Source organism: Schistocerca gregaria, chromosome 1, assembly GCF_023897955.1.
Source record: "Schistocerca gregaria isolate iqSchGreg1 chromosome 1, iqSchGreg1.2, whole genome shotgun sequence".
Lineage (NCBI taxonomy): Eukaryota > Metazoa > Arthropoda > Insecta > Orthoptera > Acrididae > Schistocerca > Schistocerca gregaria.
In genome coordinates, this window is record NC_064920.1 from 341,401,810 (window position 1) to 341,420,400 (window position 18,591).

Sequence of the window (18,591 nt, forward strand, 5' to 3'; positions counted from 1 at the left end):
ATTCCGGTGATATACATTATAACTTATACATTATACATTATAACTTCTTCAGTACAGTTACTATTCCTGCCCCCTAAGTGCAATTACGCTCCTTTATTATACCATTCGCAAACTTTTGACTCATAAACTCCTTCAAAAGCAGCTGCTGCAGAGACCATGGTACTCTGTGCGGCAATTAATTCCCCATCTGAATCCTGTATTGTCAGAGGTGTTGCAGATGGTAGTCCTCACAGAAAGAACAAGTCTTGAAATTCTAGCAACAGTTGTTTCATCTCTTCCCTTTCTGTCCCCTTAGATGTTTCACCTTCTCATGCAGTGCAGTCTTAGTGGCATCCGATGCGCTTTCATAGCCTATGCCTTCCATGCTGTCGGCTTCCTCTTCCAGAATTCGGTCATTGCCACTAACAATCCTCTCAACAGTTAACCTCCTCATTGCTAAAATTACACAAAATAATGGATGTTACCTTGCTTCTGTCCCTTTCCTGTATGTGTACAATACTTCATCTTACTAAACAGCATGCTGCTATCTCACTAGCCACCAGCAGTTCCAACATACACAGTATATCAAATAGTAAATCAGGTTCAACATTCATGCACATCAGCTTCCCTCACCACTTGACACACTATCTTGTGAATTAAACTTTACTATCATTCTTCATTGTTTAACTGGATTGTCTTGTACAATAGATGCTCCTCACAACAGATCAACATTGACAACAGCTTCCCTTAGCTGGGATATCCTCTTACTAAGTTCCACCACCTGTTATAGAAGGTGAATTATGGCCTAACGTTGATGCAGAAAATCTAACCCTAGAATAACACTGTAGCACTCACCTACATGAGACACCACTTCCACACACTGCTTAAACTTGTTTGCCACAAATTGAATTTTCACTGTTACTGAACCCAGTGACCATATAGCATTACCCCCGCCCACCAAAAAATAATTATAATATGTGGGGTTCCATCGCCTCTTTCCCACCAAATCTTTTGAGGCCACCAACACATGTGCTCCTACATCAAACAAAACTTATACTTATTGCCACCAATTACCCCCACTATGGCTAATTCTACCACTGCATTCATGACCATTGCATTGACATTTACAGGGAGTGCCTCTCAGTGGGTCTGGGGTTCCCTTTTGAATTTGATAGGTCCTACTGTTGGTCCTATAATACTGCTGCTGATCCATACCACCCCTACTGTTATTCCCACAAAACCTGTGATAGTTCATACGATCCCTATTATTCCATGGCTGGCAGCACTGCCTCTGCATATGCTCAATACGGCCACAATCGAAACATCTTATATTTGCTGCAAACACATCTCCAATCTCTTCGAATTCCATTGCTAACCTAACTGCCATATGAAGATCCCCTGGAACATTAGCGCTCAACCTCCTACACATTTCTGGTGTTCAGCCTCTCAGAGGAGCATTGAATGTGTTACTTGGCTTCCTATGGCAACACCTTGCTTGCCTCATCACTCTGTGTGAACTCATATGTATGCATGTTAAGTATCCTAGCCCTGTCTGCAAAATCCTCCATGGCTTCAGTAGGTGTGTCATGAATTATATTCAACTGTTTCTGGAAAAAACCATACATTACTCTCCTTTGTACATCTCAGTAACAGTCCTTGTTCAGTGGTTCAAAAGTTTCTGCCTTGTCCAGTGCTTATGTTCATTGTAAAATTGACTTCACTTCCCCTGTCAGATGCAGTCATGCTATTTGCAAGAGCTGCTTGTCCAGCCAACAATTTATTTCAACCAATGACAAGAGATATTCTATAAATGCTAACACATCCTCAGACAGCCTACCAGGAAACGGAGTAAAAAGGTTCACAACAGCTGGATCTACTCTTAGAGTCTGTGGTTTCTACAGCCCCAACTCCTCAACCTTTCCTGGTATCATGTTCATAACAAAGATATTCTCTGCCCTTAACTGCACCATCTGATTAATTAATGACTGCATGGCTTCCTCATCAGTGACAGGTTGTCTCTGTGATTTTGCCACTTGATCACTCTTGCTTATGTCTATGAATTTGGAAATACTGACTCAACAATAACAAAAACAGAACATTCCTTTACATATTACCAGACTCATTCCTCACATCTGATCATGGGCCACCTGGACTCCAAAATGATGGCAATTAAAACAAACATCTGCCAGAAATTTGGCACAAAGGGCAGAATACCAGAGTAAATTACACTATGTACAACTCTTGAACTCTGGTTACTCAGCCTTCAATAGTTTTGCTCACCCCACAATGAAGATATCACAGACTGTAGTTCAGACATCATGCTGTGGGGCATGGCTCACACTCCATTGACGACGACATCAGCTCTCCTGATACCATTCTGAAGAGTCCAGTCAGCACTCATTTGTGTGTGAGTGGTGGACTGCTGGGCTAAGAGGCCCCCTGATGCATTGCTGATCAAGAAAAATGTTTTCTTCAACTTTAAATACACATAACGTATTTAGCTATGTGAGACAGGCATGCCCCATTGGTGTTCCCTTGGTCATTGTCAGCTCCCAGATGGTTGGTTCGGAGTCCTGCATTGCTAATATCTGGCTGAGCAATGGACGGCGGTCTGACAGTAGTTCCCAGACATTATACGACATGCTGCCCTCTGGTGTGAGTCTGGCAACTGCAGTCACGGGTGTCAGGTCAATGGCGCTGTGCACAAAGTCCCACAAAAAGACTCAATGCAGGTGGTGGCTGGCCCAAACCTGTCTCAAACACTTGGCTGCAGCTGGTGGTGCCCAGTTGTCTTGTCATCTAGCATGGACTTGGTGGCATGTTGGTGCTGCTGGACTCCAGATAAATCCTTCTAAAAGTTCACATTGGCTTATGTTGTTCTGCGGTGCATTTGTTACATAGTGAGCTCCAGTTCACATAAGTCACAACATGGGTTTTGTCCTGATGTGATTGCACCACCCCACCTGCTTTGACTTCTACCACTGTGCATTGAACGTTTTCCGACACATGGTTGACTGGTCTTGCAACCCTTTTGTGTATGCATTATTCTAAACCACGTGTCACCACACAGTGCTCACTGGCACAAAGTTACCACTGCAACACTTACTCTCTGTACTTTGAGTGTGTATAGTTTGTATTGCTTGTTAAACTATGCGTGTTTGGATCCCAGTCTGGCACATTGTTTTACTCTGCCAGGAAGTTTCAGATCAGCATGCTCATTGTTGCGGAATGGATATTCAATGTAAATTCATTATTATAGTCACAATAAAGTACACCATTTATCATAATTTATTTTAACCATTTATTACTGTTTAATAATTTCTTATTTCTATAAAAAGTAAATTTGTGTTCGTATATGTTTCTACTTTTCAGGACACGGCAACAACAAATACACAACTGGATATATCAGAGTTTTATACAGCAATGATAACAAATATTAACAATACATTAAGTGGGAAAGATGAACTCAATGATTATAACAAGGAAAAAGCAGATGAAATCAGGCGAAGATATGCAAGAGCAAATAACAAATTACAGTTGTTTGAGGTTTTGAACAAAACTAAAGAAGCATTAGTGAAAAAGTTAATGAGAGTAAGTATATTTTAGTGTGAGATACTTCATATAACTCCACAATATTTCATCTGAAAAATATCATTAGAACACCACCTCTCCCATGGCTGAATTACAATTACTAGTTTCACAATGTGTTCAGTTTCAGTATGTGTTCATTCTATCTTTAGGTAACTCACTGTGATACTGGAACTTTACATAAACACAAAAAACTGCTGTTCATTCAAATGTGAGCACCAGGAAGGGCAACAAATAAAATGCTCAAGACAAAGCTTTTTGGAGGCATGTCAATACTGGGTTTGCCATGCAGCATGAGCCCAGAGAAAGGACACTCTTGTAGCTACAAAATTTTACATTCTTTGCCCCTGCAGCACAGTAGGAAAAATACCATATTAACCCAAAAGCCAGTCGCTGTGGTTGAGCGGTTCTAGGTGCTTCACTCCAGAACTGCACTGCTCCTATAGTTGCAGTTTCAAATCCTGCCTCGGGCATGGATGTGTGTGATGTCCTTAGGTTAGTTATGTTTAATTAGTACTAAGTCTAGGGGACTGATGACCTCAGATGTTAAGTCCCAAAGTGTTTAGAGCCATTTGAATCATTTTGAACCCTAAAAGTTTCAATGTTGTTGATGTGGTCTTCAATCCAGAGACTGGTTTGATGCAGTCTCCTTGCTATTCTATCCTCTGCAAGCCTCCTCATCTCCAAATAACTACTGCAACCTAAATCCTTCTGAATCTGCTAAGTGTATTCATTGCTTGGTCTCCCTCTATGATTTTCACCCTCCACGCTTCCCTCCAATACTAAATTGGTGATCCCTTGATGCCGCAGAATGTGTCCTACCAACCAATCCCTTCTTCTAGTCAAATTGTCTCACAACTTCTTCTCCTCCCCAATTCTGTTCAGTACCTCATTAGTTATGTGCTCTACCCACCTGATCTTCAGCATTGTTCTGTAGCACCACATTTTATAAGTTTCTATACTCTTCTTGTCTAACTGTCTATTATCTATGTTTAACTTCCACATTTGCCTACTCTCTGTAAAAATTCTTTCAGAAACGATTTCATAACGCTTAAATGTATACTTGATGCTAAGAAATTTCTCTTCTTCAGAAACCATTTCCTCGCCATAGCCAATCTACATTTTACATCCTCTCTACTTTGACCATCATCAGTAATTTTGCTCCCCAAATAGCAAAACTTATTTATTACTTTAAGTGTCTCATTTCCTAACCTAATTTCCTCAGCATCACCTGACATAATTCGACTATATTCCATTATCCTTGGTTTGCTTTTGTTGATGTTCATTTTGTATCCTCCTTTCAAGACACTGTCCATTTCCGTCAACTGCTCTTCCAAGTCCTTTGCCGTCTCTGACAGAATTACAATGTTGTTGGCAAACCTCAAAGTTTTTATTTCTTCTCCGTGGGTTTTGATTCCTGCTCAAAACTTTTGTTTTGTTTTGTTTACTGCTTGCTCAGTATACAGACTGAATAATGTCAGGGATAGGCTACAACCCAGTCTCACTCCCTTCTCAACCAGTGCTTCCCTTTCATTCCCCTTGACTCTTACAAATGCCATCTGGTTTCTGGCAAATTGCCTTTTGCTCCCTGTATTTTTCACCTGCTGCCTTCACAATTTGAAAGAGAGTATTCCAGTCAACAGTATCAAAAGTTTTCCCCAAGTCCACAAATGCTAGAAACATAGATTTGACTTTCCTCAACCTATCTTGTAAGATAAGTCATAGAGTCATTATTGCCTTGCGTCTTCCAACATTTCTATGGAGGCCATACTGATCTTCCCCTAGGTGTCTCCTACAAGTTTTCCATATATTCGTAAGGAGTTCGTGTTAGTATTTTGCAACCATGACTTATTAAAATACTAGTTTGTTAATTTTCACACCTGTCAACACCTGCTTTCTTTGGGATTGGAATAATTATATTCTTATTGAAGTCTGAAGGTATTTCATCTCTCTCATCCATCTTGCTCACCAGATGGAAAAATATTGTCATGGCTGTCTCTCTCAAGGCTTTCAGTAGTTCTAATGGAATATTTTCTAGTCCCAGCATCTTGTTTCAGCTTAGGTCTTTCAGTGCTCTGTCAAATTCATCATGCAGTATCATATCTTGCATTTCATCTTCATCTACATCGTTTTCCACTAACTTAATATTTCCCTCAAGTACATCACTCTTGTATAGACCCTCTATATACTCCTTCCACCTTTCTGCTTTCCTTTCTTTGCTTAGGATTGGTTTTCCACCTGAGCTTTGATATTCTTTAATTTTCATGTAGGCAGTATCTATCTTGTTCTAGTGATATATGCTTCTACATCCTTACATGCATGGGGGGAACCCAAAGAAACCGGAATTTCTTTATAGAAAGCATATACTTTATTGTTTTCAAATACAACCTTAATCTCCTTTGAAGTACTTTCCATTATCATTAATACACTTCTCCAAACGTTCATTCCAGTGTTTGAAGCACCTTTTAAATTCGTCGTCTTTGGTCTTTGATACCTGCTAGCACTTTCATGACATTGCGTTTTACATCTTGCACATCCACAAAATGCTTCCCTTTCAAGTATCTTTTCATCCTTGGGAATAGGAAGAAGTCCAAGGGTGCTAAATCCGGGATATACGGCGCTTGGGTCAAGGTAGTCATTTTCATTGAGGGCAAAAACTGGCAAATGCTGAGAGCCATGTGCACGGGAGCATTGTCGTGATGCAGCAACCACACGCCAGAATCCCACAAAGCTGGACGTTTTCGCGACAAACTTCTGCGAATCCATTTCATAAGCTCCAAATAGAATTGTTGGTTTACTGTCTAGTTTTCAGGGACAAATTCAGAGTGTAGGATCCCTTTGATGTCAAAAAAACAGATCAACATAATTTTCACATTCGATTTCACTTGTTGAGCTTTTTTTGGTCTAGGTGAGCCAGGTGACTTCCATTGTGATGACTGTTGTTTACTTTCTGGATTGTACCCATAGCACCATGACTCATCTCATGTAATGATATTGTTGAAAAAATGTGGATCATCTTTGAACACATCCTTCATTACAAGACAGGCTTGAACACGACGATCCCTTTGATCTCTGGTAAGAAGCTTCAGCACAAATTTTGCTGCTACTCTTCACATCGTCAAATCGATGGTCAAGATGCACTGAATTGAACTCCAGGACAACCCAGACAAGTTCAAGAGTTGGTCGATTGTCCTGCATCAATCTTCACTGATGAGATTACGGATTTTGTCGATGTTGTCTTCACTTTGAGTAGCTGAAGGTCGTCCACAACGGGGCTGATCTTCAACCACCATTCCTCCATTTTTAAACCAAGAAAACTATTCGTACACTTGTGTTTTACTAAGAGCATGGTTTTTGTAGGCTGTCTGAATCATCGCAACAGTTTCTGCTGCATTCTTGCTGAGCAAGTAACAAAACTTCACTGCCGCACATTGTTCGTAAGGACTAGCCATTTCCTCATGTCATGTCTGCTCTGTATGCACACTCAAATAATTGCTAAAGAAACCACTCTTCTCACTGTTGGGTGATGCCGTGTGGCAGAATGACTCAGCAGAGCTCCTTCTACAACCTTCTGGCGGCGCAACCTGCTACTACAAGTACACGATGTGCAGCATTACGATTCCAGTTATTTTTGGGGGGCCCTCATATGTCCTCTAGCCATCCCTGCATTAGCCATTTTGCACTTTCTGTCGATCACATTTTTGAGATGTCTGCTTTTCTTTTTGACTGCTTCATTTACTATGTTCTTATATTTTCTCCTTTCATCAGTTAAACTCAATCTCTTGTGTTAGCCAAAGATTTCTACTAACTCTTGTCTTTTTATGTACTTCACTGTTTCATCTCTCAAAGCTACCTGTTCTTCATCTACTACAGTCCTTTCACCTGTTCTTATCAATGATTCCCTAATGCTTCCTCTGGAACTCACAACCACCTCTGGTTATTTCAATTTATGCAGGTGGCATCTTCTTCATTTCCCACCTTTTTATAATTTCTTCAGTTTTTATCTACAATTCATAACTAATAAATTGTGGTCAGAGTCCACACCTATCCCTGGAAAGTCTTACAATTTAAAATTTTGTTCCTAAATCTCCGTTTTACCATTATAAAATCAATTTGATGCCGTCCTGTGTCCCCACGTCTTAGTTCATGTTATGTACAGTCTAATTTCATGATTTTTAAACCAAATGTTAACAATGATTCAATTATCCTCTATGTAGAATTCAACCAAGTCTCTCTCTCTCTCTCTCTCTCTCTCTCTCTCTCTCTCTCTCTCTCTCTCTCTCTCTCTCTCTCTCTCTCTTTTTTTTTAGAAGCATGTAAGTTCTTTAAATTGTAGATCATCACTGCACCAATTTCTGCAAGCAGACCTTAAACTGAACTTCAACAAACTCCAATTGGTGCAAGTGTTAAAGCCTCAGAATGCTAGACATATGGTGCAATTCGTTACCGGTAATGATGTGACGGTGCCCTTCATTTAACAATGTCTTTTTTTTTCCTGTTCAGACTCATTTTAACATGAACAGTGATGTCAATAAGCCAGATTGCTGATATTGGAGTGTGATGAATCCTACACAGAAGCATGAGAAAGTTAGTGCATGGATGTTGGATCAAGGAATAGTTGGTCTCTACAAGAGCAGTCGTGCAGTTACAGCGAAGTCAGAATGTTACGTGCTGATGTTAAATGACTTTTTGGTGCCTGAATAGTGAAAATTTCCTTGTTATAACCAGAGAACAAGGTTTCAGCAAGACAGAGCCACAGCACTCATGTCCAGTGCATTTATACTGTGAGTTCCCTAGCAAATTGATCTCCAGGAACGATGGCATAAATTGACCCTCAGACAGTCTAGATTTGAACATCGTGGATTTTTCCTTATAGGGCTACCATATTTTACAGACTATAAGATGCAATTTTTTCTTTAAGAAACTGCCTCCAAAATTCATGCATGTCTTACACTTCAAATTAATATAAAAATGTACAATGTTTGATTTAAAATTCCAGCCAGTCTCAAAAATGGTCATATATTTGATGCCACAGGAAACCTATCTCTATCCGGCAACATTGGATTCAACTGCTTGCAGTGCATCAATGCGACAAACATGAGTTGAGGGGATTCACAAGCTTGCTAACACTGTCTCCCTCTTGCCCCACCATCACAAACCCAGAACAATGTGTAACCTATGATGCTTCATTGCAGTCTACGGTACCAGTGAACTAGGTCTGAAAGTGATTTCTGTTATCGGTAACAGTACAATATTTTAGTTAGCAGCTAGTTTCATAATGGAAAAAATAAAAGGTATTTGTAATATGTGGGCTATAAATTGAAAGTAATAGCATATGAAGAAGAACATAGAAACAGAGTAGCTGAGCTGGATTTTGGCCCTCCAACAACAGAAAAAGCTATTCATGATTGGAAGGTTAGTAAGGTAGAACTGAAAAAAATGAGGAAGACTAAACGTGCAAATAGAGGACTGAATGAAAAATGGCCAAAACTAGAAGATGATATATTAAAATGGATTCAGGGACACCATAAAATGGCACTTATATTAATACAAAAATGATTCAAATGCATGTTCAATAAGCTAGCACCACAGTGTAACTTGACAGACTTAAAGTGTGGAGTTAGTTGCTGCTACAGCTTTATGAAGCACCACGGACTTAGCATGTGGACTAAAACCAAAATATCTCAGAAAATGCCACAAGAGTATGAAGAGAAAATATTACCTCTCTGTGACTTTATTATTCAACATCAAAAGAAAACCAGTGTGGAACTAAGCCACATAGCCAATATGGATAAGAGTTCTCTGACACGTGATGTGTCAAGTAACAGAACTGTTGTCTTGAAAGGTGCTAAAACTATAACTATAAAACGAAGTGGACATGAAAAAAAGTATTACATTGTTGTCCTTTCATGCTGTGCTGACACTACTAAACTTAATCCAATGATCATTTTCAAGTGCAAAACAATGCCAAAACTTTCTGAAACACTACCAGCATTTTTGTTCACATACATGACAAGGATTGGATAGACAAGGCTGGTATGGAATTTTGGATTAACAGAGTGTGGCAGAGAAGGAAAGGTGCTTTATTGAAGAAGAGTTCTATTCTTGTGTTAGATCAGTTTAGTAGTGATTTGAAAAATTCTGTGAAAGAGAAATTGAAACACGGAAATACACAGCTCGCTATTATTCCTGGTGGGTTTACTTCAAAATTACAACCTCTTGATGTCTTGATAAATAAACCATTTCAACTGTATATGTGAGAGGAATGGAACAAATGGTTGATGGATGAAACCCAAGATGAATTAAAATGGCATATAGTCAAACAAAGTTTATCAGTGGATAAAACTGTCATGGTCTAGAGTGGAAGAATACATTATCATTAGAGCTTTCAAGAAGTGTAGCATAAGTAACACTCTTGATGACAGTGAAGACTGTCTCATATGTGAAGAGAACAATGATGACAGCAAAGAGAAAGAAGAAGAAGAAATTTAACGATTTTAAAGGTCAATTTGGTTTTATAAACGAAGATTCTTTTTGTAGTCTGGCTTTGCAATCTAATAATAAAAGTGATAAAAATGTTATTTAAAAAAAAAAATTGTTGAATACTTAAGGTGTTTCTCACGTTCCATAGTGTCTTATGATCTGTAAAATATGGTATGTCAAATCTAAAGTGTATGTCAATAATCAAACTTCTCTGGAGCAACTGATGAAAATATCTGTAGCAAAGTAGCAGCCATCCCAGTGTCTATATGCTGAAATGGCATGAAAGATTTTGTTCATCACTTAAATGAGTAATGTTGTGTGCTGATGTTCCCTGCTTTATCTCTTCGCTGATTGTCCTCAGGGTCATCGTACTGGCTGCAAAACCAGGAGGTGTTTACTGTCTAAATGATGTAGCTGACAGGTGTACACTTGCATTTCACAGTCTTTCACTGTAACTGTTCACAGCCAGCCCCCCCCCCCCCTCCCCTCCCCAGTATTACACAGTTATATGGCCAGTGCGCTATTGTTTTAACTTTCCATAAGACTCATTAATAGGTTGCAGGTGTACGTCCACATACTGCTACAATAGTTCCTTAGTTAGATCTACAAGCAGTAAATCATAACCAAATAATTCACAGTTCTTTTGGAATAATCAGGTATGTATGGAACAGACATTGTCATTGCTTTAACACGTGGCCTATTGGTGTAACAATTGTTTCAATGTTAAGTTGATGCATTGTTGTGACTCTAACCAACACAGGTTCCTTGTCTGAAACTTGGCCATGGACTGACTGTCTCGTGACCAAAAATCAGGCCTGTATATATCATCACAATAATAGGTACTGAAACTACACATAGTTTGAAGTTAAATTTACAGAAATTACCATTAAAACTTAAACCATAAAATTAACTGAATACATCGAAAAATTCTGTCTTTGTAACAGCTTTTTTTGCTACAAGGATTAAGCTGAATTGTTTCAATGATGAAATTAACATATATAGTTATGCAAGCAATACTTTTGATGAAACTGGAAATTACTTTGGAATTAATTAAGGGCTGGCTTTGCTAATGTGTTTTCGAATAGAGCCAAATAAATACTTTAAGAAAACTATTAGTTGTTCCTCCAAATATTTATAATTAGTACAGAATTTTTATTTGTTTATAAGTCACAGTAGAATTTAAGTTATGAAACAATTACTGATTTCACCCTATAACAAAATATACTAACTCGGAGTAGTCGAAATAAATTAGATCAATTCCATACCTAAAACTAAGCACAAAATTAGATATGGTGTTATATACTTTAAAACTGAGGGCCAACCTTCTCTTTTATGAAAATGTAAATTATACTCACGTATGTTAATGATGATTAATTCAAAAATGAAAAAAATTAATTTTAAGGAGGCAGATGGCAAAACAAAGAGGGGAAGTAAAAATATCCTAGCTTGCTTCGTCACAGTAGGTATGCTGGATTCATTTAAATGATACTATTTTTTATAACTAAATTCCTAACTGTATATTTCAATAAGAAATAAAGATTTTAGTTGATTTACTTTAACCCTGTTTTATTTTGACACTTCGAATATAAATTTTATTTTGAGACACCCTGGATCTATTGTCATGTGGTAGGTAGGGAAACAATAAAATTATGATACATAATTGCTGTCCAGGATTACCTTTTTAGGAGAAAAGTCATTACTACCAACAGACACACATAAAAAAGGATATACACTATACCAGCTTTTAGAGTTAATAGTTTCTTTTTTGAGAAGCAGAGGAGGTAGATTAAGGAATGTTAAAAATGGAGGACAGGTCACTCAAGCCTCAGGATGAGAGGGACCCATTTGTTGTGAATACAATGAGTGACAAAGACTTAGGCATTAAATACTCAGTAGAAAATAAAAATGAAAGAACACTACAGATTTGTAATAAAAACAAAATGTATAACTCACAGAACTATTCAAAAGATTTATGGTCCTTCAAAAGTGACAAGAGTAGAAAAGTAACAAAAAAGACACAAGACATCAGTATACTGAGAAATGTTGAAAGTGATGTAGATCCTCAAGAAATATGAAATAGCTTCAACATTTGTTTTGTGACTGTAGCAGTTAAACTGAGATGACACAATTAAACATATAAAGTGATCACAATACCAAAATTCCACAGGTAAATGATATCATATGATTCATCATAGCAACTCAAATGGAAGTTCCAAACAAAGTAAAGCAACTAAAAATCAAATATTCACCTTTCTTATATGTTGTTACATTATAATTCACAAAGAAATACAGGGAATATCAACAAAAACCTTTAACACAGGTGTTGACTGCTAAAATAGAGGAAGATGTTTCTCCAGATTCACTAGAAGCAAAGAATCTAAAGACCAGTATTTAAAAAGGGTAACAGAGGATAGTTAGGAAACTACAGGCCAATATTGCTGATTTACACTTTTGCAAAGATCTGTGAGATTATAACAAAGAATGGAAGTGCAATTTTTATAATAAAATACAAAATAAAACCTGCTCTCGCCATAACTTGGTTTCACAGAACTGAATTCAGTGGTAATGCCATAAACAGGTTTAGGTTTATATATTTTTGTGTTTCCTAGACAGGTAATAGAAAAGTTATGGAAATTTTATTGGACCTGTTTAAGGTGTGTGGCTCCATCAAAAATTGAAGACTACACAGAAAGAAGAGCTTAAGTCCAAATCTCATGAAAATGAGTTAGTGGTATCATTATGAAGTTCATCAGATGTACTTTCAGTTTGGTGAACTTAAATGAATGTGATGGGTATAGTCACAGAGTTGTAGCCAGATTTTAATATGGTACACACAGAGAAAATAGGTCAAGTCCATCCAATACATGGAAAGAAAGAGTGAAGTCCAGCAGGTGCAGATATCTGAGCAGTATTGATTTTTTTGTCTCCTTTCATGGAAGGCTCATTGTTGACACTGTTAAATATAATGTCATTGTTGATCTTTCTTATCTATTCCAGAAGCTATCACTGAGCAGATTTGACATCAGCTTCTTTATTTTGTGGTGTGGTGAAACTGAATTTCGTGCCGTGATTTGCACTAACACAGAGCAGCCTTCACAGTCACTTCAGCATGTTGTGCTGTGGCAGATAGAATTGAATTTCATGTAAAATCCTACTGATATCAATGTTTCAACTGCTGATGTACTATCCAGAGTCAAGCTTCAGTGGTAAGTCTAGAAAAAGACAGAGCTATGGTAGACAATCTGAAGTATCTAAAATGCTAAAAACAATGTCAGATGAAATAGGAGAGCATTGTAACTGCAAGAAGAAGTGTACTGATTTGCTAACAGATGAAGAGGAGTCTACATTAATATCTAATTTCAATTTGCTGAAGGGCTGGAATGAGCAAAGTTGTCACCTGACAGGACTGGTTTCTGTTGACAATATACAATGCCGAAGGCCTCACAGAGATGAGGCAGTAGCTACTTTGCATGATTATACATTTCATTATAAGGTCAGAATAACGAGAGACAATACTGTGCCAGAATTGTCTCTTTGTCAAAAGGCCTTTCTATCACTCCATATCACATAAATGTCACATATTTAATACAAAATTTAATATCTCTTTCTCTCAAAGTGATACAAGCAGTACTTGTCATAACTTTGTTGTAACTTTCAAAGTTCTAGAGACACAACTCACACATGCAACAGATGGAAAGGAAAGAGCAGATGTTCAAAGTAAGGTATCTTGCAACCAACATACTGACCAAAATGTCCATTCCCGTCGTAAATTAGTAAGGAGATGAAGATAGAATGTCACCATCCAAGGCTTATCATATGTTGTGACACTTACAATGGATCTTGGATCACATCAGTTGTTACTGCTCCTGCTGGACGAATGGAAGAGGAATCAGAACTTGGAGAAGAAGAGTGTTCCCTTCACCCTGTTACAAAGGCAGGCTGGTAAAGGCTTTAGTCCCAGTAATTAAACAAAACTAGATCACATCAGTATGGCAATGGCCTTGCCACAGTGGATATTCTGATTCCCGTCAGATCACTGAAGTTAAGCACTGTCGGGTGACGTCGGCACTCGGATGGGTGACCATCCGGGCCACTGTGCGCTGTTGCCATGTTTCAGGGTGCACTCAGCCTCGTGATGCAAACTGAGGAGCTACTCCACCAAATAGTAGTGGCTCTGGTCAAAGAAAACCATCATAATGACCAGGAGTACGGTGTGCTGACCACATGTCCCTTCTATTCGCATCCTCAGCTGAGGATGGCATGGCGGCCAGATGGTCCTGATGGACCACTTGTGGCCTGAAGATGGAGTGCTGTAATGGCTGCAAGATCATATCAGTGTATGAACTAGCAGGTCCTGCTTTATTATAACAAACCTGTTGAGATACCATACTAATAAGAGGTCGCATGTCCAATGTTTCAGGACTGCTACCTTTCACCAAGGAAAAGTAACATGATCTTCAAGAACTGAAGGTTTAATGTGACACAGGGGCCCAAGAGCACTTTACAAATATTCCTTTCGAGCAGTGAATTTACAAACACATTTTGTGTTATTTCTTTGTAATAAGTAAAATGTGAGAAATGAAGACTGAGGGTTATAAAAACTGTGATTTATGCTGATAATTGAAATTACTTCCTATTAACTTCATTTCTAATGTATGTGTTGTAACTATTTATTGAATAATTGTTGGTAGCATTATGCCAGGTGATTTAAAGATACAAAAGTTGACACATGGGCTCTTTAATCATCATTATTTACGTATGTTCAATGAAAATAAAAACAGAATATTGATAAACAGTATTGTACCTAAAACATGATTAGTCATGAACATCCTGTACAATAATGACTAGACTCAATGAATAGATTTTTGTCAAGAAGTTACAGGGAAGTTTTATAGTGAAACATCATCCCAGTATCACATTACATTCTGACTTATACAATCTAATTAGTGCATTATACAAAAAATTTAAAAAAATAGATGTTTTGGTAAAAAGACTTACAGAGTCCAATTTTTAATAATATTTTAAGGAACCCTAAAGAAAAGGTCGTTGAATGTAGTGCATAAATTACAAAAGCATATCTCAATAACCAATGAAATTGTAACGTTTTAAACTTTAAAATTTGCTCTCCTGAAAAATCTATAAAATGGAGTTAAGCCTTTCTTTCCATGTGGTCTTCAATTGCAAGCAAACAGAGCTGCTGTATCAGTATGGTGTGGGATTTGAAGAACATGCTATCCTCTAATAAACTTGTGCATGATGAATAGGAAACAATGCACTACATTAGGCATACTAATGGGAAAAATATGATCAATGCAAAAGCAGCATTTGTGATTGTGTTTTCTGCTACATGAGCTGGGGCATTGTCATGGAGCAAAAAAACCTCATTTGGCAACTTCAGTTGTATGCTCCTTACAAGTATCATCTGTTAGCACCACTCAACTGTAGTTTCACAAACCAATCCTCCTTGTCATTAAGATTGGTTTGACAGCACTGAAGCATCTGCACCACCAAGCTACTCTGTCCTAAGATAATGCATTTTTGCCATACACTTCTGCCAAACCAGCACACATTGCTGCAGCATAGTTCCTTTTCAAATGCAGAAAAGAATTACCATATGATGCTCCACTTTATCAAAGAGTCAGCCTCCTTTCTTTGGGTGCCCCTAGCAGAGCGTTATGGCACTGTGGTGTGAGGATTTTAAGATAAGACCTGCAAACAAACAAAAAGTAATTATGAAAAGTTTTTGAAGTGATAATTAAAAACTTAATGACTACCACTCAAAGTGTTTCAGATCACGTTGAAATGTATAATGTGAAAAACAGAGTCAATTCAAGAAGGAAGTAGCACAAAATTTTTAGGAATAGTTGTAGATAAACATTTGACATTAACAGAGTACGTAGATGTGCTGTGTCATACATTAGAGGCTACTGGCATTTTCTTTTTTGTTTTGACTTGTCAAAAGGCCTTTCACAGAGTGAATCACAGCTTTCTCTTAAGTAAATCAGAATATTATGGTGTCACTGGCAGTGTTGCCAACTGGTTCGATTCTTACATAACTGACAAGAAACAAAGGGTGTTGTTGAGAAATACCTCTGGAGTAAGCAATCAGTCTTCATCTGATTACATGTGATGCTTATCAAGGTCCATTGCTTTTTCTTGTGTATATCAATGACCTCTCATCAGTTACACTGCCAAATGCTAAGTTTGTTTTATTTGCAGATGACAGAAATATTGAAATAAATAGCAAGTCAAGTCAAATACAGGTTTAGAAATGGCTGCTGATCAAATTTTCACTGACATTAATAAATGGTTTAAAGCTAATTCATTGTCATTAAACTTTGAAAAGACCCACTACAGGCTGTTCAGAACCTGTAAGAGATTTTCTCCCATCATGTGTAACACATGATGTCATGCAGATAGAAGAGGTTGACAGCATTAAATTTCTGGTATTACACCTTTGTGATAAATTCATAGGGAAGGGCATACAACAGAATTGCTGAAGCACCTAAAAAATTCTGTATCTGAAATGCAAATGATATCAGATGTAGGAGTTATAAATATAAAAAACCTTGCATACTTTGCTTACTTCCATTCTATTATGTGTGTCAGTACCTGTTTGAATTACCACGACTGACAGTTTAACATCTGTGTGTGCTTGTAGGCTGAATAGGAGAAGTAGGCTTATCTCAGCTTGATGGAATAATTTATTAACAAAACCCTGCAGTCGGAACAGACAACAATGCACTGCAATCGATAACTCATGCGAAGGTGGGAGAAAGGTTCAGTATGGTAAATTATTCCGTATCTAAGACACTTGGATTCACGCTTTCGCCAAGGAGTAGAACACGGAACAGAAATCAACAATCAAATAATAAAACATAGAACAAATGTTGCTTGTGTATAGTGTCTCTGGCGTCCAGTGGGAAAGTTTTGCAGCACTGTACTTTCAAACACCCGAGCATGTCACGGTGCTGGATGATAACAGAAGATGCCATATCAGGCTCCTCCATGTTGGAAGTGGAGCATCATTCCAAATAACGTGCTGGAAAACTGACATGTCGTCCGTATCTTGAGGTGCGTGGTGGTGGGTGAACTGTGGCTCCCGGCTGTGTCTGTGTCGGCGATGACGTTGACAGAGTGGCTGCTGAGTGAGGTGGAAGTCATGGTAGGTCAGGCGTCGTTGCTTTCGGAAGGATGTACGCTGTGGTTGGAACAGACAATAACGCACTGCAACTGGTAACTCATGCGAAGGCATGAGAAAAGTTCAGTATGCTAAATTATTCCATATCTAACACACTTGGATTTACAATTTAGCCAACGAGTAGAAGATGGAACAGAAATCAACAATCAAAGAATAAAACATAGAACAAATGTTGCTTGTGTATAGCGTCTCTGACGTCCAGCGGGAAAGTTTTGCAACACTGTACTTCCAAACACCCGAACATGTCATGGTGCTGGACGATGACCAAAGATGCCACAATGTGGTATGGGGTCATATTTTGGGGTAACTTGTCAAACTGAGCGAAAATTTTAAGTGTAAATTCAAGATCATCATCCAGAAACTTGTTCAAGGTGCTGCATATTCTAACCACTGTTTCTCAGTATATTTATTCCTTAGTGAAATTTGTTGCAATAATTTGTCTCTGTTTCCAACCAGTAGCTCAATACATAGTATGAATATTAGCAATAAGAATAATCTACATGAAGACCTAAAACCACTTATAATGGTCCAGAAAAGGGTAAAGTATTCAGGAACACACATTTTCAATAAATTGCCAGCAACCATTAAAAATATTGTTTTAGATGAAGCAGAGTTTGAAAGACATTTTGGTAGGCAACTTCTTCTACTCTACAGATGAATGTCTCAACAGGTACTGTTAGTTCGGCTTAGTTAAAAATGTTTACTAGATTTTGGTTTTGACAGCATTTGGTCACAACAGCAAGATTAGGTCTTTTGTGTATGATAAATTTATTAAAAGTACCTAACTATGTTTCATTCTATCAGTAAATTAATTCTGTAAATATTAACAGTTGCAGTTTATTGTAATGTATCCACATATCTTGACACACTACTGAAAAGTGAACAGGGAAGTTAATATTATATTTAAATGTTTTGTGTTTTTTATGTTATTCCTCACATATTACACACCCACAAGAATCATCTCATTTTTAGGTCTATAGAATGAAAACTGAATCTAATCTAATCCACACAGATCTTCCTTATCCACAAAATGGCAAGTATACAATGAACTTGTGTTTCAATATGTGTCTTACTAAATTCACATCTGGAGGAATGCCCACACTGCCTACTTAATGTGAAAATTTGCAGTTCTGGAAATGGAAGTGATATGTACAGTAAACATATCACCCACACAGTTCTGGAAATGAGTATGTTCACTCACTGTACATATATCAGAATATTGTGGAAGTAAAATTAAATGACATTCACTTTCGCAACAAAGACATATCTAATCATGCAACAACAGAAAGAAAAATTATTAGCAACACAATGAAACCTTAAACTCATAATGATTACTACAA

At 37.7% G+C, this 18,591-nt stretch overlaps 1 protein-coding gene across 2 annotated transcripts in view; it reads left to right on the forward strand.

Annotated features, from left to right (window-relative positions):
• Positions 1-18,591, forward strand: part of LOC126344437 (uncharacterized) — a 200,293-nt gene that overhangs the window by 89,208 nt on the left and 92,494 nt on the right. For both annotated transcript variants that reach the window (XM_050002020.1, XM_050002019.1), the window contains one exon: positions 3,352-3,570. In XM_050002020.1, the coding sequence (XP_049857977.1) occupies positions 3,352-3,570 (219 nt within the window). The remainder of the gene's footprint in view (positions 1-3,351; positions 3,571-18,591) is intronic.